This window comes from Ursus arctos, unplaced genomic scaffold, assembly GCF_023065955.2.
Source record: "Ursus arctos isolate Adak ecotype North America unplaced genomic scaffold, UrsArc2.0 scaffold_15, whole genome shotgun sequence".
Lineage (NCBI taxonomy): Eukaryota > Metazoa > Chordata > Mammalia > Carnivora > Ursidae > Ursus > Ursus arctos.
In genome coordinates, this window is record NW_026622819.1 from 58,935,550 (window position 1) to 58,952,885 (window position 17,336).

The 17,336-nt window shown below is 51.0% G+C and overlaps 1 protein-coding gene across 1 annotated transcript in view; it reads right to left on the reverse strand.

The window, feature by feature from the left end:
- Nucleotides 1-17,336, reverse strand: part of STK10 (serine/threonine kinase 10) — a 122,795-nt gene that overhangs the window by 56,460 nt on the left and 48,999 nt on the right. Inside the window, exons 3-4 of the mRNA XM_026510969.4 lie at nucleotides 12,976-13,024; nucleotides 8,121-8,270 (exon numbers count right to left, since the gene is read on the reverse strand). Of these exons, the coding sequence (XP_026366754.2) occupies nucleotides 8,121-8,270; nucleotides 12,976-13,024 (199 nt within the window). The remainder of the gene's footprint in view (nucleotides 1-8,120; nucleotides 8,271-12,975; nucleotides 13,025-17,336) is intronic.

Consider the following 17,336-nt stretch of genomic DNA (forward strand, 5'->3'; position numbering starts at 1 on the left):
AAGCTGCTTATCAAAAATTCAAACATTTACAGATGAGAAAGCCTCCATAATCCTGGCAGAGATAAACATTTACGAGTTTGCTGCATATAGCTCCAGATTTATGTATATAAATAAAAAGTGTATGTGTAAATAAAAACACTTTTTAAAAATGAAATCAGATTAAACATGCTATTTTGCAGCTTGTGTTTTGTCCCCTCACATACATATATACACTTTTATAAGAGATCACACATTTTCTACAATGTAATTTTCAACAGCTAAAGAAGATTCCATTGTATGATAATACCGTAACTTATTTAATTAATCCTCTACTGGAGTAAATTGGATCGTTTCTCATTTCTTACTGTTGAAATATTGTTGCAATAAATACCACTGTATGTATCTTTCCAAATATGTGTAAATGTCATATACTATTTTTATAATCAAAAATTACGTACACAATATAAGAACAATTATATATTATACACATACACAGGGCTGTGAACTTAGAATGTATGCAGATATATAACAAAATTTCTCATCTGTCCCCTTAACTGTAGACCACCAAAGGAATCCAAGATAAGAGGAGTCTTTTCCCAGATAATGCCAGGCCAGTTAAAGGCAAACCATGTCCAATAAGAGCTCTGTACCCTCCCTCCCCTCCCCTCCTAGACTCTCTACCCCAGGCCAGTGAGTCTGTAGGCCAGCGTGGGCAGGGCTTACCCTGGAATTCTAGGTCTGAGAACCTTCTAGATGGTCCTCAACCAGAGGTGGTGCCAGTGTTCCAGGATGTGTTTGAAAGTGAATGGGAGAAGGGGCGCCTGGGTGGCTCAGTTGGTTAAGCCTCTGCCTTGGCTAAGGTCATGCATCAGGGTCATGGGATCGAGCCTCACATCAGGCTCCCTGCTTAGTGGGGGTCTGCTTCTCCCTCTCCCTCTATCCCTCCCCCCTGCTCATGCATGTGCTCTATTGCTCTCTCTCTCTCTCTCAAATAAATAAAATGTTAAAAAAAACAAAAAAAAGGAAAAGGAAGAGGAATGGGGGCAGTCTGGTTGTCACAACGAAGAGGAGTGCTCCTACCATTTAGTGGGGGAGAGCCAGGGACACGACCTCCCTAAGGCAAAAACTGTCTCATCTAAAATGCCAGCTGTGGCCCTGTGGACCAACACCAGCCAGGGTCCTCACGGTGCCCACAGGGAAGGCAAGCCTAGAGAGGGTGTGGGACCTGTTGACCCTGAGGCAGGGTTGGGAGAAGGCAAAGGCTCTGCCCCCCAGCCCTGGAACCCCATGGGCCCTCTTCCTCTGGATTACGGCTCCAGCTCATTAAGAGGGAGGCTCCACGAGGGCACCCAAGTGACTTCTCTTAATTATCAGGGCATTCTGCCTTCCCAGGAGTGTCATGGAAACGGCACCTGGCAGGGAAGCGAGAAGATTCTGTGATCTGAGACCAACTGCTTCGTGTTTCTGAGCCTGTCTCCTCATCTAGTAAACAGGCATCCTGGCATTTAGCCAAACAAACGTGAGGCGGACCCAACTGCTCGACCTCTCCGTTTCTATGTTCATTTTCTTTTGTTTTTTAGACACACGTGACCACTACAGAGGCCTTTGTTTTCCCCCTCATCCCAGTCCACCCTCAGCCTCCTAGCCCCACTGCCTTCACTGACTCTCTCCCCTCCCCTACATAACCTTGTCTTTTTCTAGTATTTTCTCCCTCAACCTCAATCGCACATTCAGAACTTCGTTCCTGCTTCCAACAGGCTATGTCAGTCTACGGCGGACAACAATTCGTTCTTCAGGCCAGTGCAAATCTTCTCACCTTCTGAAAAACCATCCATCCACCCCAACCACGCTGTTCACAGACAGGAGGAGGGATGGGTGGGCAACACTTCCATCTTGCTACCTGACCCCGCCTTCCTTCTCGGGGGCTGCCACAAGCTGGGCCAATCAGAGAAGCCCTCCTTACTAGACCCCGTTGATTGGTCCAGAGGTCTGAGCCCGTGCCAAGCTAAGCCAATCAGAGTCCTTCACTGGGATTGCTGACTCCGAGACCTGACATGGTGAGGTTCGGTTGTCCTGCAGGAGGTGATACTGAGAAAATTAAAACTAGCCCGAGCCAGAAGCTTCGTGGTGGGGGCTGGTCTGAGAGCGTAATCAACATGCACAGAAAGGCAGACCAGAGAGTCTCGGCAGCTTGTGTTCCAGGGTCCAGCTGCCCCGGATGCCCAGCTGTATCTCTTCACCATCACAATTCTGTGTATCATACACACACATTTTCCTGTCGGCCTTAAATCACACGAGACCGGTTCTCATCATTGGTGCCAAGAGTCTGAAATAGGGTAATGGTTAAGCATGTGGGCTCTGAAGCCAGATGCGCTGGTCTGAAGCCCAGATGTGCCTCTTACTGGCTGTATGATTTGGGTTAAGTTAACCCCTTTTTAAAAAAAAAATGCCAGATATCTCTCCTCTGTAAAATGTTATCACGGTCTTTGAGGACTAAATGAGTTCCTACATAGCAAACACTGGCTCAGTTCATGGTAGCCAGAGTGAAAGAACCAGGACACCAGCCTTCCGGCAACAACACACAGGAATTCTGGGTTGGGGGTCAAGGTGGGGGTGAGAGGCAGGTAACTGGTTCCTGCCAGGCCCACTTGTCAGGCCTCCTGTGGATCGAGAGGCCTTTGGGAATTAGGAATCCTACAGTAATCATAAAATGATAAAGTAATGGCAATGCTGGAAGCTACTACTGATTTGAGCACCTACTATCTACCAGGCTCTGTGCTGGGCATTTTGATTTTTAGGCCAGTCTAGACTTCTGCTCGGAACCTGACAAACCCCTCAGGTAATATTCAACTCCCATTTTCAGAGGAGCACCGCTGGGGAGAGGAACACAAGTTCTCTGGAGAACAGGGAACGTTCTCTCTCATGGCAGCTGCTCTGAGACATTCCTAGGCCCAACAAAGAAACCGAACATTCGCCCGCCTCTCTGACGTGCTGGGCACCTACAGACCCTTTGCATGCACTGTCTCACTATCACAGCAAGTCTGTGAGAGAGGAACTATTACCACACCCCTGAGTTTGAGACGTTGAAGCCCCAAAGGGTTAAGTGACTTGCCCAAGGTCATCTAATGAGAAGTGGCAGATCCAGGACAAGAACACAGTTCTTCAGACTCCAAAGTCCACCCCCAACTTCGTAGCCCAACTGTCTCAGGGCAGCAGACACTCTTCCTTGCTCTCTCAGCACCAGTGGATTCCCACCAGTCGTCAAGAATTGCTTCACAGCCACTCAGAGCTAGAACTTGTGCTTTACTTGGCAACTATCAAATGAATCTCGGGGAAGTCTGCTATCCTTGACAGAAGTAAATATTTAACACAAGGAAGAAGCAAAGTGCCTAACAGCATAACACTGAAACTCCCTGTGACAGTACTTGGTACACTTTACCCTGCCCGTCACAGTAGCCCTGTGAGCTGGGTCTATTGTTACACCCATTGCACAGATGAAGGAACTGAGGCTTGGATAGTTAAATACGTTTCTCCAGCTCAAATTGGCAGAGCCAGGATTTGAACCAGGCTTGTCTGTGTCTAGAGCCCACGCTTTGCTCAGCTCACCCTGCTGCTTCTCATTCTATTTCCGCTCCAGGGAGAAGCACAGACATTGTCTCCAACGAGGTGACCCCCTTACTTGGGAGAAAGATCTGCTAAGCAATTCTCACGGATCCCGGAGTTATATAAGGACACGACGGGGAGGGGGCCTCAGGGGCCCAAGACAGTCCCAAGACGCTAGAAGAGGCAGACAAACCGACACCCTTCCTCCCAGGCCTCCTCCACTGCTCCGCCAGGCTGCAGATTCCAGACCCAAGGGGGAAGGGGAATTTTCCAAAACAGAACAACAGGCCTCAGCAGGTCTGCACCCCACGGCTCCCAGAGCTCAGCGAAATTGTGTAAATACTCACACTCGGCTCTCCCTGAACTTTTTTCCTTTTTAATTGGCTTCCTGGTTTTCTCAACTGCATATGCCCGGTCATTTGGAACCCCGATGCACCCATCTGCTTCCATCCCACCCGCTGCTAGGCTCTGCTGAGATTCTGCAGTCTGCTCAGCATGTCAGAGCCCCCAGATTTCGGGGGTGTGCAGGGGGAAATGAGCACCCCCCGGGGACATCTCAGCCCGAGGCTGCTGGGGCCCTCCCTCCATCCCTGTCCCTGTCCCTGCCAGGGGTTCCCTGCTCTGACTGGCTGCTCCTGCCCCGGGTTTGCTGTGTTCTGCCTCTTCCAAGTGATAAGTTCTTGAAGGCTGAGCTGCAGGTTTCCCTTGAATCCCGCAGAGCACAAGAGACTCTCTTCTCTGCCCCCCACATACTCCCTGAGCCTAAAGGCGAAGGCAGTCCCCAACCCGGCCCCTCCCTGGCCCCCCACACTCTACCCCGGAATGAGCCCCTCCACGGGCGGCTGTGGAGTCAGGAAGACAGGAGTCCCAACCCTGCTACCCCTTCTCGGTGTCCTCATCTGTGCTGGTATAGTCCTTACCCCCTCACACCCCTGCCCAATACCCCTGGAGTACTGGAGTGCCGGTTAAATGAGAGATCTAGAAAGTGCCTCCTCTAATGGCTGGCATCTAGTGGGTGCTTCATAAACCCAATAAATCGGCGTTATTTTTATTATCAGTCCCCCCAAAATACCCTGCTGCTCCTCACCTCCCTGCCCCTGCCCGCTACGCTACCTCTTCCTGGACTGGCCTGCCCAGTCTGGTTTACCTGGCAAGTATCTATCCACCTTTCACAACTCAGCGCAAACTACCCTCCCACGAAAGCTTCTTCTAAACCCAAGCCTCCAGGCCCAGGTGGAAGAACAGATCACCCCGTCCATGTGCTCCCTACCCCAGCACCGGCTCCTTCCCCAGCCCTGAGGCTCCCACCTCTCTCTCCACTGCCGGAGAGTTCTGCAGGAGCAGGAGAAGGACGAGGGTCTCATTCCCTTCCCCGCCCAGCACAGGGCCTGGCACGCAGCAGACACTTAAGGAAACAACAGTAATTGCAGCTGGCCTTTACAGAGCTGACTACACACGTACCTTCTTGTACCTGGCCTCCCAACCCCCTGACAGACGTTTTATTACCATTCTCATTTTACAGGTGAAGAAATGGAAAACAGCATAGTTAAGTGACTTTGCCACGGACACACACCTAGAGGCAGACTTGGGATCTGAACTCAGGACTCTGACTACAGAGCCCATGTTCTTAACCCATCCCAGGTCAAAGAAGGAACGAGGAGGAAGAAAAGCCACAGGGATGTGAACTGAACCCCAGGAGACACAGACCCTGCAAGTATCAGGGACTCTGGTCTTCGGGACACAGAACGGAATGCGACCCTGCTCGTGCCTGATACGAGAAACTTCTTCATACTGATGGTTTCAAGACAGAACCAACCCCACCCTCTGGGCAACAGAACATTTCTAACAAGCTCCCACGTAACACTGGTGCTGCCACCGACCACACTCTGCATGGTGAGGGTCGAAAGTAGTGGTTATCAAAGTGGGGTCCCCCATCAGCAGCAGCAGGTGGGAGCTTATCAGAAATGCAAATTCTGAGGCACCTGGGGGGCTCAGTTGGCTAAGCGTCCAGCTCTTGATTTTTGGCTCAGGTCATGATCTCAGGGTCATGGGATGGGGCCTCGCCATCAAGCTCCATGCTCAGCCCAGAGTCTGCTTGAGATTCTCTCTCTCCTCTCCCTCTGCCCGTGCCCCCTACCCGGCCCTGGCTCATGCTCTCTAAAATAAATAAATAAATAAATAAATAAATAAATAAATAAATAAATAGGGTTTTTTGTTTTTTTTTTAGATTTTATTTATTTGTCAGAGAGAGAGTGAGCACACGCAGGGGGAGAGGCAGGCTCCCTGCTGAGCAAGGAGCCCAATGCAGGACTTGATCGCAGGACCCTGGGATCATGACCTGAGCTGAAGGCAGATGCTTAACCAACTGAGTCACCCAGGCGTCCCAATAAATAAAAGGTTAAAAAAAAAGAAGAAGAAGAAATGCAAGTTTTGGGGTGCCTGGGGGCGCTCAGCTGGTTCAGTGTCCAACTCTTGGTTTCTGCTCAGGTCATGAGCTCATGGGTTGTGGATGGAGCCCCGCATCTGGCTCCACACTCAGTGGGGAGTCTGCTTGAAGATTCTCTCCCTCTGCCTCTCCCCCCACCCATGTTCTTTCTCTCTCTCAAATAAATAAATCTTTAAAAAAAGAAAAGAGAAAAGAAAAGAAAAAAGAAAACAAAAGAAAAGAAAATTAAATGCTTGGGCCCCAGCCCAGACAGAGCCCTGGGGTCACACCCAGCAATCTGCGTGTTAGGAGCCCTCCAAAGGACTAAAATGCACTAAATCTGAGAACCTACCAGCCTTGCATACATTTTGTAAGGCCCAGCCCTACCCTAACCCATCAGCTCAAAGCACATGTGGAAGTGAGTGCAGTGATGTGGGCCAGCCCTAAGAAGTGAGCCAGTGGCCCTGGGGTCAGCAGGCAGGTCCCCATCCTACCTGAGCCTCAGGGCCCTCCAAGCAAGAATGCTGGGAGCTGCCCTCCTGTGGTAGATGTCCTTGATCATACTGTACCATTCTGTTCCAATCCTCATGCCTATCCCTGCAGTTCTCCATCACACAGACTCAACACCGTGCAGTTTCTTATGAAAATAATTCAAATGTCCCTTAAAGCCACAAAGGTTCCACTAGAGGAACAACAATATTGACATTCCTATGTTGGAAGGACAGGGGTGAGGAAGGGGGAGGTGTGCAGATGAATGAATGATTTAGCTACCAGGAAGAAGTTACTAGAAAATAGAGTGGAATGCAGTCAAACTGGTAAACAAGAGAGTATCCACTCCCCAACACCGAGCTGTACACCCCTCTCCCGGCAGGGAGGCAGACCTCCCCTGGGATGACCACCAGTGCCAACAGCCAGGTAACGAGACTGGACGTACTGGCTTTCCCCTCTAAGCCTTCCTGTACTATGTAAATTTTGTATAATAACATGTATTATTTTTTCATCAAACAATAAAAATCATTACTTAAGAAACAGCATGATAAGCATATTATTTATCAATGCAGGAGGAAACGTGAGAAGAGTTAGAAGTGTTGTCACTGGAAACCGATGAGGAAAGAAGGTGGTGGGAGCAGAGGAGGCGTGTGTGTGTGTGTGTGTGTGTGTGTGTGTGTGTTATTTTGGTTAGAAAAAAAAAGTGTGAAAAACACAAAGAACTTCTGACACCTGCTCAACATAGAGGAACCCTGAGCACGTGACGCTGAGTGAAATACACCAGACACCAAAGCGCCAACGACCGCACTTACGTGAGGTTCCCTAGAGCCGTCAAAATCAGAGACCAAAAGCAGAAGGGAGGATACCAGGGGCTGGGGCTCGGGGTGGGGATTAGTGTTTAATGGGCACGGTGTTTCAGTTTGGGATGATGGGAAGTTTCCGGAGACGGATGGTGGTGATGGTTGCCCGACAACATGAATGTACTTCATGCCCCCGAACTGTGCGCTTCAAAGCTAAGAGGATAAATTTTATGTTGTATATGTTTTACCACAATTTTCTTAAAAAGCTCAAGGAGAGAAGAGACATGAAAATAAAAAAGGTCTGTTCTGATAGATACGCCTGATGTACTATTTTCTATCTGCGAATGGAGGCAGACTCGTCCTTCCATCTGTCACACTCACTCAAATTCTCTTGACTAGAAGCAGGAGCAAAAGGGCAGAGACCAGCCCCTCCCACAGCGCACACCAGCCCCACAAGCAGGATCACTGTGTGGCGAGCGGCCGTCCTGTGCGCTGCAGGACATCGAGCGTCCCTCACCTCTCTGCGCCAGATGCCAGGAGTCTCCCCTGCCCTAGTTGTGACAACCAAAGACGGCTCTAGACATTGCCAGATGTCCCTGGGGGACAAAATCACCCTCAGTTGAGAACCAGTGGGTCAGATTGAGCCAATGGGAACAGTCTGCGTTCTACAGCCCAGGGGAGGTAAAGGAGACCACGGACACCCTGGGCCACGGAGAGGATCCCACACACCCACTCCCTCCTGCCCACAGAGGCCAGGCTGACAACCCCCAGGCAGGCACTGGGGGGGGTCTGTCTTCCCGTCTTCACCCACAGACACCCCTTACCCAGCCTGATGTCTCCCTCGAGGGTCATCAGCACATTGCCGGCTTTCAGATCCCGGTGGATGATCTTCTTTCCGTGCAGAAAGTGGAGGGCTTCCAGCATCTGGCGGCACACCACCTGAATCTGGGGCTCCGTGAGGCCTCTGTCTAGCTCTGGAAACAGAGGAGAACCACTGTCAATTCAGCACACACTCACTGCAGGCAGGCTGAATGTCAGGCTCTGCCAGGTACAAGAAATACGGAAGCCCCCAACATCACTGAGCACTTACCATGTACCAAGTTCACTTCTAAGTACTCCCCATGTTACCTATTTTGTCCTCATAGTAACACTATAAAGCAGGCACAGTTATTACCTCAATTGACAGATGGAGAAGCCAAGGCTCAGAGAGGTCAACACACTTGCTCAAGTTCACACAGGAAGAAATTCACAGATCTTAGATTCAAGCCAGCCAGTCCGCTTCAGAGCTCAGGTTCATAAACAAAACCCTCCCAAGAGGGAAAGATCCATTCTGCAAGCAGACAGTGAGTGACACTCACTCCATGTCAGGCTCCACGCTCGGTGCAGGGACACGGAGAGGGGCGTGGAAACAGTGAGCCATGCTCGGAACACACTGGGATGTGGATGGGGGCTGGGGGCAGGTAGGATGGGCAGCAAGCCCTTCTGCCTGGGAATTAGCAGGCTCCCCAGAAGAAAGGGCATTCAAGTGTCTTGTAGGAAGAACCGGTGTTCGAGAGGCAAAAAGGCGGGGTCAGGGCATTCCAAGTCATTCCAGGGCATTCCAGGTCAAGGAAGCGGCAGCAGCAGAGGCCTGGAGGCTGACACGGGCTGGTGTGGAAGAAATATGTGCTGGCTGGTGGTGGAGCTGGAAGGTGAGGGGCTGGTCGGGAGGCTGTCATCAAGAGCCTCTGTGAGCCGGTCGGGGAGACACAACGCACACTGGTACGTCCCAGTGTCCGTTTGGAGGTGGCGGGGCCCTTCTCTGAGCAGGTGGGGAGCACAAAGAGGAGTTTTCCACGCGGGGGGCACCGCATGCACAAAGGACCCTTTTTGACTGAAGGAGGATGAGGGGAAAGTGAATTGAGGTCAGAGGTCGGAAGGCCCTGGTCACGCAGAACCTCGCAGGCCATCTATGAAGGCTACCCTTTCTTTGAAAGGCCACGGGCAGTCCAGGAGAGGCTCTAAGCAGGCAGAGACAATCTGATTTTTGCATTTAAGAAATTCTCCCCAGCGGGGTGAGTGAAGAGCTTATAGGGCAGCAAGAGTGGGCAGGGAGCTCGGCCGGGGCCGTCATGCCCCAGCCAAGGCTTCGGAGAGGAAGCATTCACGACCCGACGGCTAAGGGAGGTGGGAATGACAGAACATGGGACTGAGTGGGTGTAGAGGGAAGGAGGGCACGAGAAGATTCAAGGTCAACATCCCGCACTCGCTGACCCACTGGCCATCGTGATTACTTAGTGCTTGTTGCCACCAAGCCACCTGTACTGTCCCCAGGCCGCAGGCTCCAGGGCTGGCCAGCCAGGGCACTGCTGCCAGGCCTCCCTCTGACTAGGGCAGCTCTCCCCCGTCTGTCTCCACCCCCCCCCCCCCCGCCCTCCCTGCTGCGCCTGGCCAGAAATCAAGGAAGGATCCCACAGGCTTGGGGAAAATATACCAGACAGGGTGGAGGAGCCAGCAGCCTGGCCCCAGACCACAGGTCCCTCTCTAGCGTCTACCACCCCTATCGCTCCTTGTGGCCTCATCCTTAACTCCCATGTCCCCTCAACCCATGGACAGACTCAGAGCCCCCTCAGAGGGGGGCCTTAGGACCACCCAGACTGAGCCTGAACCGAGGCGCTGCCCCTTATTAGCTATGTGGTTTCTCGAAGGTGCTCCATCTGTCTGTGCCTTCATCTAATCCATAAAATGGGATGATGAGAAGCGATGTAGGCCGGGCTCCAACCATAAAGCATGTTCACTCCTCAGCACAACGGACAGTCAATAAAGGTGATTATTGTTATGCTGGTCCTGAGATAATGCGAGATTATCTGCAGCACTTTTTTTTAAATGTCATAATGTGACTCGCTCGTGTCTGATTTCTCTGCATAAATGAAATCAGACTAAGCAAAGTAACGATGATGACGATGATGGTCTCCTGGTCACCATTTGCTGACCTTTACCAATGTACTGGGAGTGAGTTAGGGACGCGCACGCATTCTTTCATTTCATCGTCACAATGACCCAATAAGGTACATAGACCTTTTTAAAGCCCAATTTATTGTGATGTAATTTATCGACAGTAAAGTTCATTTTTGTTCAGATGTATAATTCTACAAATTTGGACAAACATATATAGTCACGTAACCACCACACGATTCAGATATACAATGTTTCCATCACTCCCCCAAATTTGTGTGTGATCAACATTTCACTCCCATCTCCAGCCCCTAAGCTACCATGACTTTGATTTCTGTCCCCATTGTCTTGCCTTCTCCAGAATGTCATATAATTGGAATCATACAGTATGATAAATTCTTAAGATTAATTTTTGATTACACAATACATGAATATTTTCTTCATATTAAAAAAATCTGCAACATTGCAGAAGAGTCTGACGTCTGTTTGAAACCTCAGCCAGTCCCCCCCACCCCCTCTCCTCCGCAGGAGGGCTAAGAGCCAACCGTTTAAGAGCTGGCAAGGCAAGGCCAACCAGATCAGAGCAAACACTGGGTGTTAACTAACTAGAGAGACCATAGAGTGAAATGCTGTGCATATTCCCCTCATCTCACAAAGGGACCAGCCCAGCGCCCCACAGCTACCCCAGAGGAACCCAGAACAGACCTCAGGTCTCTTGGACCCCCAAGCCCAGGCTCGTCACTCTATGTGATTCCGCAGGGTGGTGGGGAGATGTAAGGGCAGAAAGTCCTTCTAAGCAGGGCAGGCATCTGCGGGAGAGTCCACGCCTCATCACGCAGCTGCAACCAGGGCCAGGTCTCACCTTGTCAGGTCTCCCCATCCCACCCTTCTTCTCCCACCTTGACTTCTAGAATGCTGATGGCAATGTTGCTTTAACTACAGCCACCAACAGAGAGAAAACCACCTGGGGCTGGAGCAGTCAGATCCCCTAGGAGAACTGAGCCAGGGAGTGAGAGAGCGAGTCGGCCTGCAGGCTAAGCCACAGCCCGGGGTCCTGCCCTGGTTATGAATGAGGTCAAGGACTTGGTATGCATACACGCCTCTTCCATCTCTGACATTCTCCCGCAGGCCTCACAGAGCTAAGCTGTACACCTGGAGAGGCAGAGGCTGGTAGGTGGCTCCCATTCTCTCCGTCTTTTTTAGTATCTGAACACATGGCCACCCAGCGAGAAGACCATGTATCCCAGCCTGTCTTCCGGCTATGTGCTATTATGATCTGGCCAATGAGAGGTAAATAAAAGTGTCATGTGGGGCTTCTGTTATGGCTCCTGTAAAAAGTGGAAATGGGGTGTGTGTTTGTGGAGTTGTCCTACCCTCCCTTCTTCTATCCTGCTGTTTGGAATATAGATATGATTGCTGGAGCACCTACAGCCACCTTGTCACCATGAACAATAAAGCCAGCATGAGAATGGGACCAACACAGAGGAAAGTGGGGCCAAGAGTTGGAGAAGGAAACCAAGTTCTTATGAGAACATAAAAAAACAAAAAAACACAAAAAACAAAATAAACAAAAAAAAACCCCTCCTAGATCAAGCTGTGCCTGAAGCCAGAGCCCTTGAACTTTTTAGTTATTTGTGCAAATAAACTGCCCCCCCACATCTCCCACCTTTTTTTCCTCACTAAACCAATTGAAACAGTCTTTGATCGCCTTATAACCTAGAGAGTCTCAACTCCTACAAGACCACCATTTTTATTTTGTTAAATTCTACCCAGCACAATGAGAATCTGCAAAGGCATTCTGTGCTGAGAGAAGGAACACCCAGGGGCCGTCTCATAACCACTCACATGCAGTCACCTACTGTCATTTCCCCGCTCTGAGAACCCTGGCAGCGGTAAGCGGCTATGCAAGGAAGGCCAGCACTTCCACGGCTCTGGAAAGGGCCGCCACAAACTCACGAGATTCCTGAGATAAACTCAGGGGGAAAATACCTTCCTCACAATAAAAGAGTGGCTGAATAGTGCTACGTTATACTGAAACCCTCCCCTCTCCTGAGCCATGCCACAATCCTGGGCCTGCCTCTCAATGTTCTGTGGCCCCAGGCCCTCGGCCACCAGGCCGGCAAGACCCAGGCCCCCATCTCAGTCCTGCTGTGGGGCTCTCGGCCAGCCCCCTAGCCCTCTAAAGTGTCAATCTGGTCAGGAATAAAACAGAAATACTCGGATCACATACATGGAAGCACCTACCACAGTCTCTGGCATACAGTGACGATTCACAAAATATTCCCAAGAGTGATTTCTTTCTTTTTTTTTTTTTTTTTTTTTTTTTTTACTGTCCAAGCTTGTCTGGGATATCAAAACCTGATAACATCCCCATTAAGGTGTTACAAAATGGGTGGGGATCCCCACTTTTCAAAGAACCTCCCTCGGGTGTTTCATTTTCACCTCCTAAGGGTGCCGTGCGGTGGGGCAAAGGAGGCATCACACCCATCTTATGGCCTCCGAGGCTTGAGGGGGTGAGTGACCAGCTCGAGGACACATGGCTTTTTGAACAGGAAGTGTTGGTTTTCTAATGAGTGCCTGCATTCTCTCCAAGAACCCAGCCCCTGCTCCCGAAAGAGGACAGAGCGTAAATGTACTCACACAGGCCACGTGCATTGCTGGGACGGGGGAGTGAAGGACACCAGGCCCAGCCTAGGGCCCTAGAGCCCACCCCAGCACCACCGCACCGGATCAAGGAAGACTCACCCAGCATGATGGCGTCCACAGCTCCCCCAGGACAGAACTCGATCATGATCTGCAGAAAACACAAGGCAAAGTAACAATGAGCAGGGGTGCACAGCCCAGAACCTGGCCCCCGTGCTGGCGGGATCAGCCAGCACCCAATGCCCCAGCTCCCCAGCCTCTCCTCCTCCTGCCCCTGGGGCCTGTCCAGTCTGTACTACCCTAATCTGACCCCCAGCCCTCACAGGAGGCTCTAAAAGCCAGTGGGGTTGCTGGGCATTTTTCAGGAGGGGGGGGAAAACAGTTGCCATGGAAACCCACAGCTGCCATACACAGCCTTTGCCACCAGCCTGCACCCTTCCTGCTCCTCCGGCCTGCCCTCCTCCTGTGTCCCCACCTGCCAGCTGCCCCACTTCCTAGGCTCCACAGCCAGCAGGCTCAGAGCACCCCTCTGCCCACATACAAGCCGGCCAAGCCCTCGAGGAATCCCAGCATGCATCTTTTGCCTCTCTCCATCTTCTAGAGGCCAGGGCCCTCACTGGCTTGGAATACCAGAACATCGGCTCCTTGAAGACCAGCTCAGATGTAGAAACCCAGGCCCAGAAAGGGGATGGGGCTGACGAAGGCCACAGATTATTCAGAGGCAGGTCCTGCACTAGAAAGTTCTCCTAACTCCCCAGGTCATTCATTCATATATGCATTCATTCACTCATCACGCACCCAGTAGGTAGCGCGCCCCGGAGAACCACCAGACCCAGGCCCTCAAGGGGCTCCCCGCACAGGGGCAGAGAAGGGCAAGAAGACTGCAAAGTGCCATTGGTGCCAACCCAGGCCCTCCCCTCTGGCTCTCTTCCATCCTCGCTCTTTCTTGCCCACCCTGGGCTCCTATCACATGTGCAAAGATGCTGTTTTTTTCCTGAAATTATGGAAGCAAGTAGGTAGAGAAGGGGGAGAGCCTCACGAACTGTAGCAGACATTCCTGAAATCTCCTCCCTGCTTCCAGCACCTGGCGCTGCTTGTTGCGAAGTCCCTCCAACTTAGCTTGGCAGAGGCAGACACCGTGCAGTGGGGCCCGTCGTTCTCGCAATGGGAAAGAAAACCGCAGCCATAACCCACTGCGCCAGAGCTGTTCTCCAGCCAGAGGAGGGAGGAGTGGCCTCAGTGTTTCCATGAGTCTCCGGCGTGTGGGAGACCTTCCAGAGACTTCCCGGCAATGTAAATATAAGGATGCGGGGATACAGGGCTGGACCCAGGTCCCCGGCCCACCGTTCACTAGCTATGGCCTTAGGCAAGTGACTTCAACTGAGTGCATTTTCTCAGCTGGACGATGGGGCTGCTGATACCACTGCTCTTAAGTGGGCCCCACCACTGGGCTATATTCGGGGGGAGGGCCACGGCTGGATGCGAGAAACCGCAGCAGGTCAAGAAGGGGGCCAGGGACACTAGAGGTACTAGATACTGGGAGGAGCAAGACAGAGCCGGTCCTCCAGCAGACAGGCCTGCATCACGCCGTGGGGAGGCTCCACGCCCCCGGAGAGAGCCACGTACGGAGACACGGCCGGCTCGCACACCACCTCCTGCCAGGGAGGAAGGATGTGGCCTCTGAGGCTCCTAGATCACTCCAGTCGTGCCTGGCCAGCACTCCCCCAGGACTTCTAACACTACGGTGACCTTGGATAAAAGTCATCAGGGATGGGGGCGCCTCGGTGGCTCAGTCGTTAAGTGTCTGCCTTCGGCTCAGGGCATGATCCCAGAGTCCTGGGATCGAGCCCCACATCAGGCTCCTCCGCTAGGAGCCTGCTTCTTCCTCTCCCGCTCCCCCTGCTTGTGTTCCCTCTCTCGCTGGCTGTCTCTCTGTCAAATAAATAAATAAAATCTTTAAAAAAAAAAAGTCATCAGGGATGAATTAATGTCCTACAACCCAGAACAGTGAGATGAGGTACTTCTTTCTCCCACTCATTCATTGATTGACTGCTTCATTTAACCAACCACCAGCCAACCAGGGATCAGGGAACAGAGGTGACCCGGACACAGGCACTGACCTCTTGCAGGACAGCATCTTATTCTCCCTCTTAATAACTCTCAGCTCCACAGAAGGTCAAAAAAAAAATCCTACTAACTGCTAGAAAAGCCACGAAAGGCAATGCGGAAAAGAAGCAAAATTGTCATTATGCAAAACCACCTATCTGAGCAGCCTGTAAGATGGGGGCGGTATACAGCCAAACAGGAATGACAGGTCATCCAGGTCTTGCCCAGCTGGGGCTCAGTCAGTACGAGCTGTTACGAGAATTCTCCCTCCTTGAGCTCAAAGGTCTGGGATTTTTCTGTTCTTGCGTTGGTTTTTGAGACTCCATGAAAGGTATACCTCTCTCCTCTCACCCAGAAAAATGCAAACAGGAACAAGTGTTTGCATGCAGTTCCCCTGAATTCTCGCACAGCCTGAAGTCCCCCCACCAAACCCAGGTCAGGAGCCCCTGCTCTTCCTCTCCAGCCCTTATATGTGTGGCCCTGGGTCATGACCCACCTCTCTGTAAAATGGGAGAATACTGGGGACAGCCCAGAGTTCCTGTAAGGACTGGATGAGGTGGTGTTTACAAAGCAACAGGCCCAGCTCCGCCCACACTTGAACACAGGGCAGGCTCAGGCACTTCCCCCTTCTCGAACAGTGGGCCATTGGAAAGGACAAGATGGACTTGAATTCAAGTCCTGGTAGTGCCACTTAATTGGCTATGTGACCTTGAGTAAGTCACTGAACCCCCCGAGCCTTCAATTTCATCTGTACAATGGCACTAATCACCTCTACGTCCAATGTCAAGGCAGTTAGACGAGATGCTAAGCACCAGAGCCAAGCCGCACCAGTTAGTACACTCCTGCTGACTCTCTCACAAGCAAAACCACCAGCCAGCGCCACACTCAGACCATGTTATTCGGGCTTCTCACCAGTCTGGGCCTTCCTAGAACGACAGTTCATCAACACGCCCGCTGTTACCATTAAGAGTCAGTTTGGCGAGAAGTGGCCAAACCCAGGCAGTTCCTGCATCTGTCAGTGAAACCGTCCCTTACACAATACCCTTACACAAGCTCCCTGCGACTGTCCTCTCCAGAGATCAGTCCTAGGAAAGCCTGAGCCTCCTGTCAATCTGGTTCACTTCCTCTTCTGCGATTCAAGATCTCCGTGACCCCAGGCACTTCCCTTTTATAATTTTTTAAAATTTACTGATTAATTGATTGATTGACTGATTGCTTTGGCTGCTGGGAAGCTCTGAGCTTAGCTTTAGTTTTATTCCCGGGAATAAATGTACCAACTTTTGGCTCTATGCCAAGATTAAATCCACACTATTTCACAACTTGTATACGGACCCCAATGAAGTGTTTTTAAAAGACGACCCACCTCCACAAGTCTGAAGAAACAGCGTTCCTTGGTATTAATCACGCGTGTGTTAGAGTGATACCCCATTAACCTTTGTGTAAAGACTGCCTGACTACCCTCTCACGTAGACCAAAATATGGCTTGGGTTTTCTTCCACCCCCCCCCCTTTTTTTTCCTCCCATCCTTTTGGATGGGAGAAAATTTCACATCTTAGGGCCTTGATGTGATACAAAAAAAGAGGACCCTTTCATAACATAGCTCTTACTAGGTTCCATTATACGGATCGCAATGCTCTACATTTCAGCTTGTCAGTGGCAGGGCTGCAGGGGACTTCTACTAAAATGCATGGGGTTTGGGGCGCCTGGGTGGCTCAGTCGGTTGGGTGTGATCCCGGGGTCCTGGGATCGAGCCCTGCTTCGGGATCCCTGCTCAGCGGGGAGTCTGCTTCTCCCTCTCCCTCTGTCTCCCCCCACCCCGCTTACACACGCACGTGCGCGTGTGTGTGTTTGTGTGCCTGTGCTCCTATGCAAGCATGCCCCCTCTCTCTCTTGAATAAATAAAATCTTTTTAAAAAATGCATGGGGTTTAGTTAACAAAATAATCTCAGTTAATAAAATAATGATAAATAAAAATAAAATAAGCATCTCACGACCTTAGGAAGTCACTAAATATGCATGCTTAGAAAACAGAATGGAAGCACATCCGTCAATACCCAGGGAAGGACTACAGAACATAGATACTCGTATCTATGTTCTACGTTTTAATCAACAAATAGGAGTTATAAAAATATTAGAAATAAACTTTTTTTTTTTTTATGGGGAGAACTGGCCTAAAAGAACCGCAGGCAGGAGATGCATCTATTCAGCTGCACGGGGCCGGGGTATCTACGTCCGTCCACACTTAAAGCCCCAGCAGGCCTGTGCTCACCGTGTCCGGGGATGGGAAGAGGCTCCTCAGGACCAAGGGTTCCTGGGTGCAAAGCTGAAAGCCTCCAAGCCCTCACCAATCCCCAAAC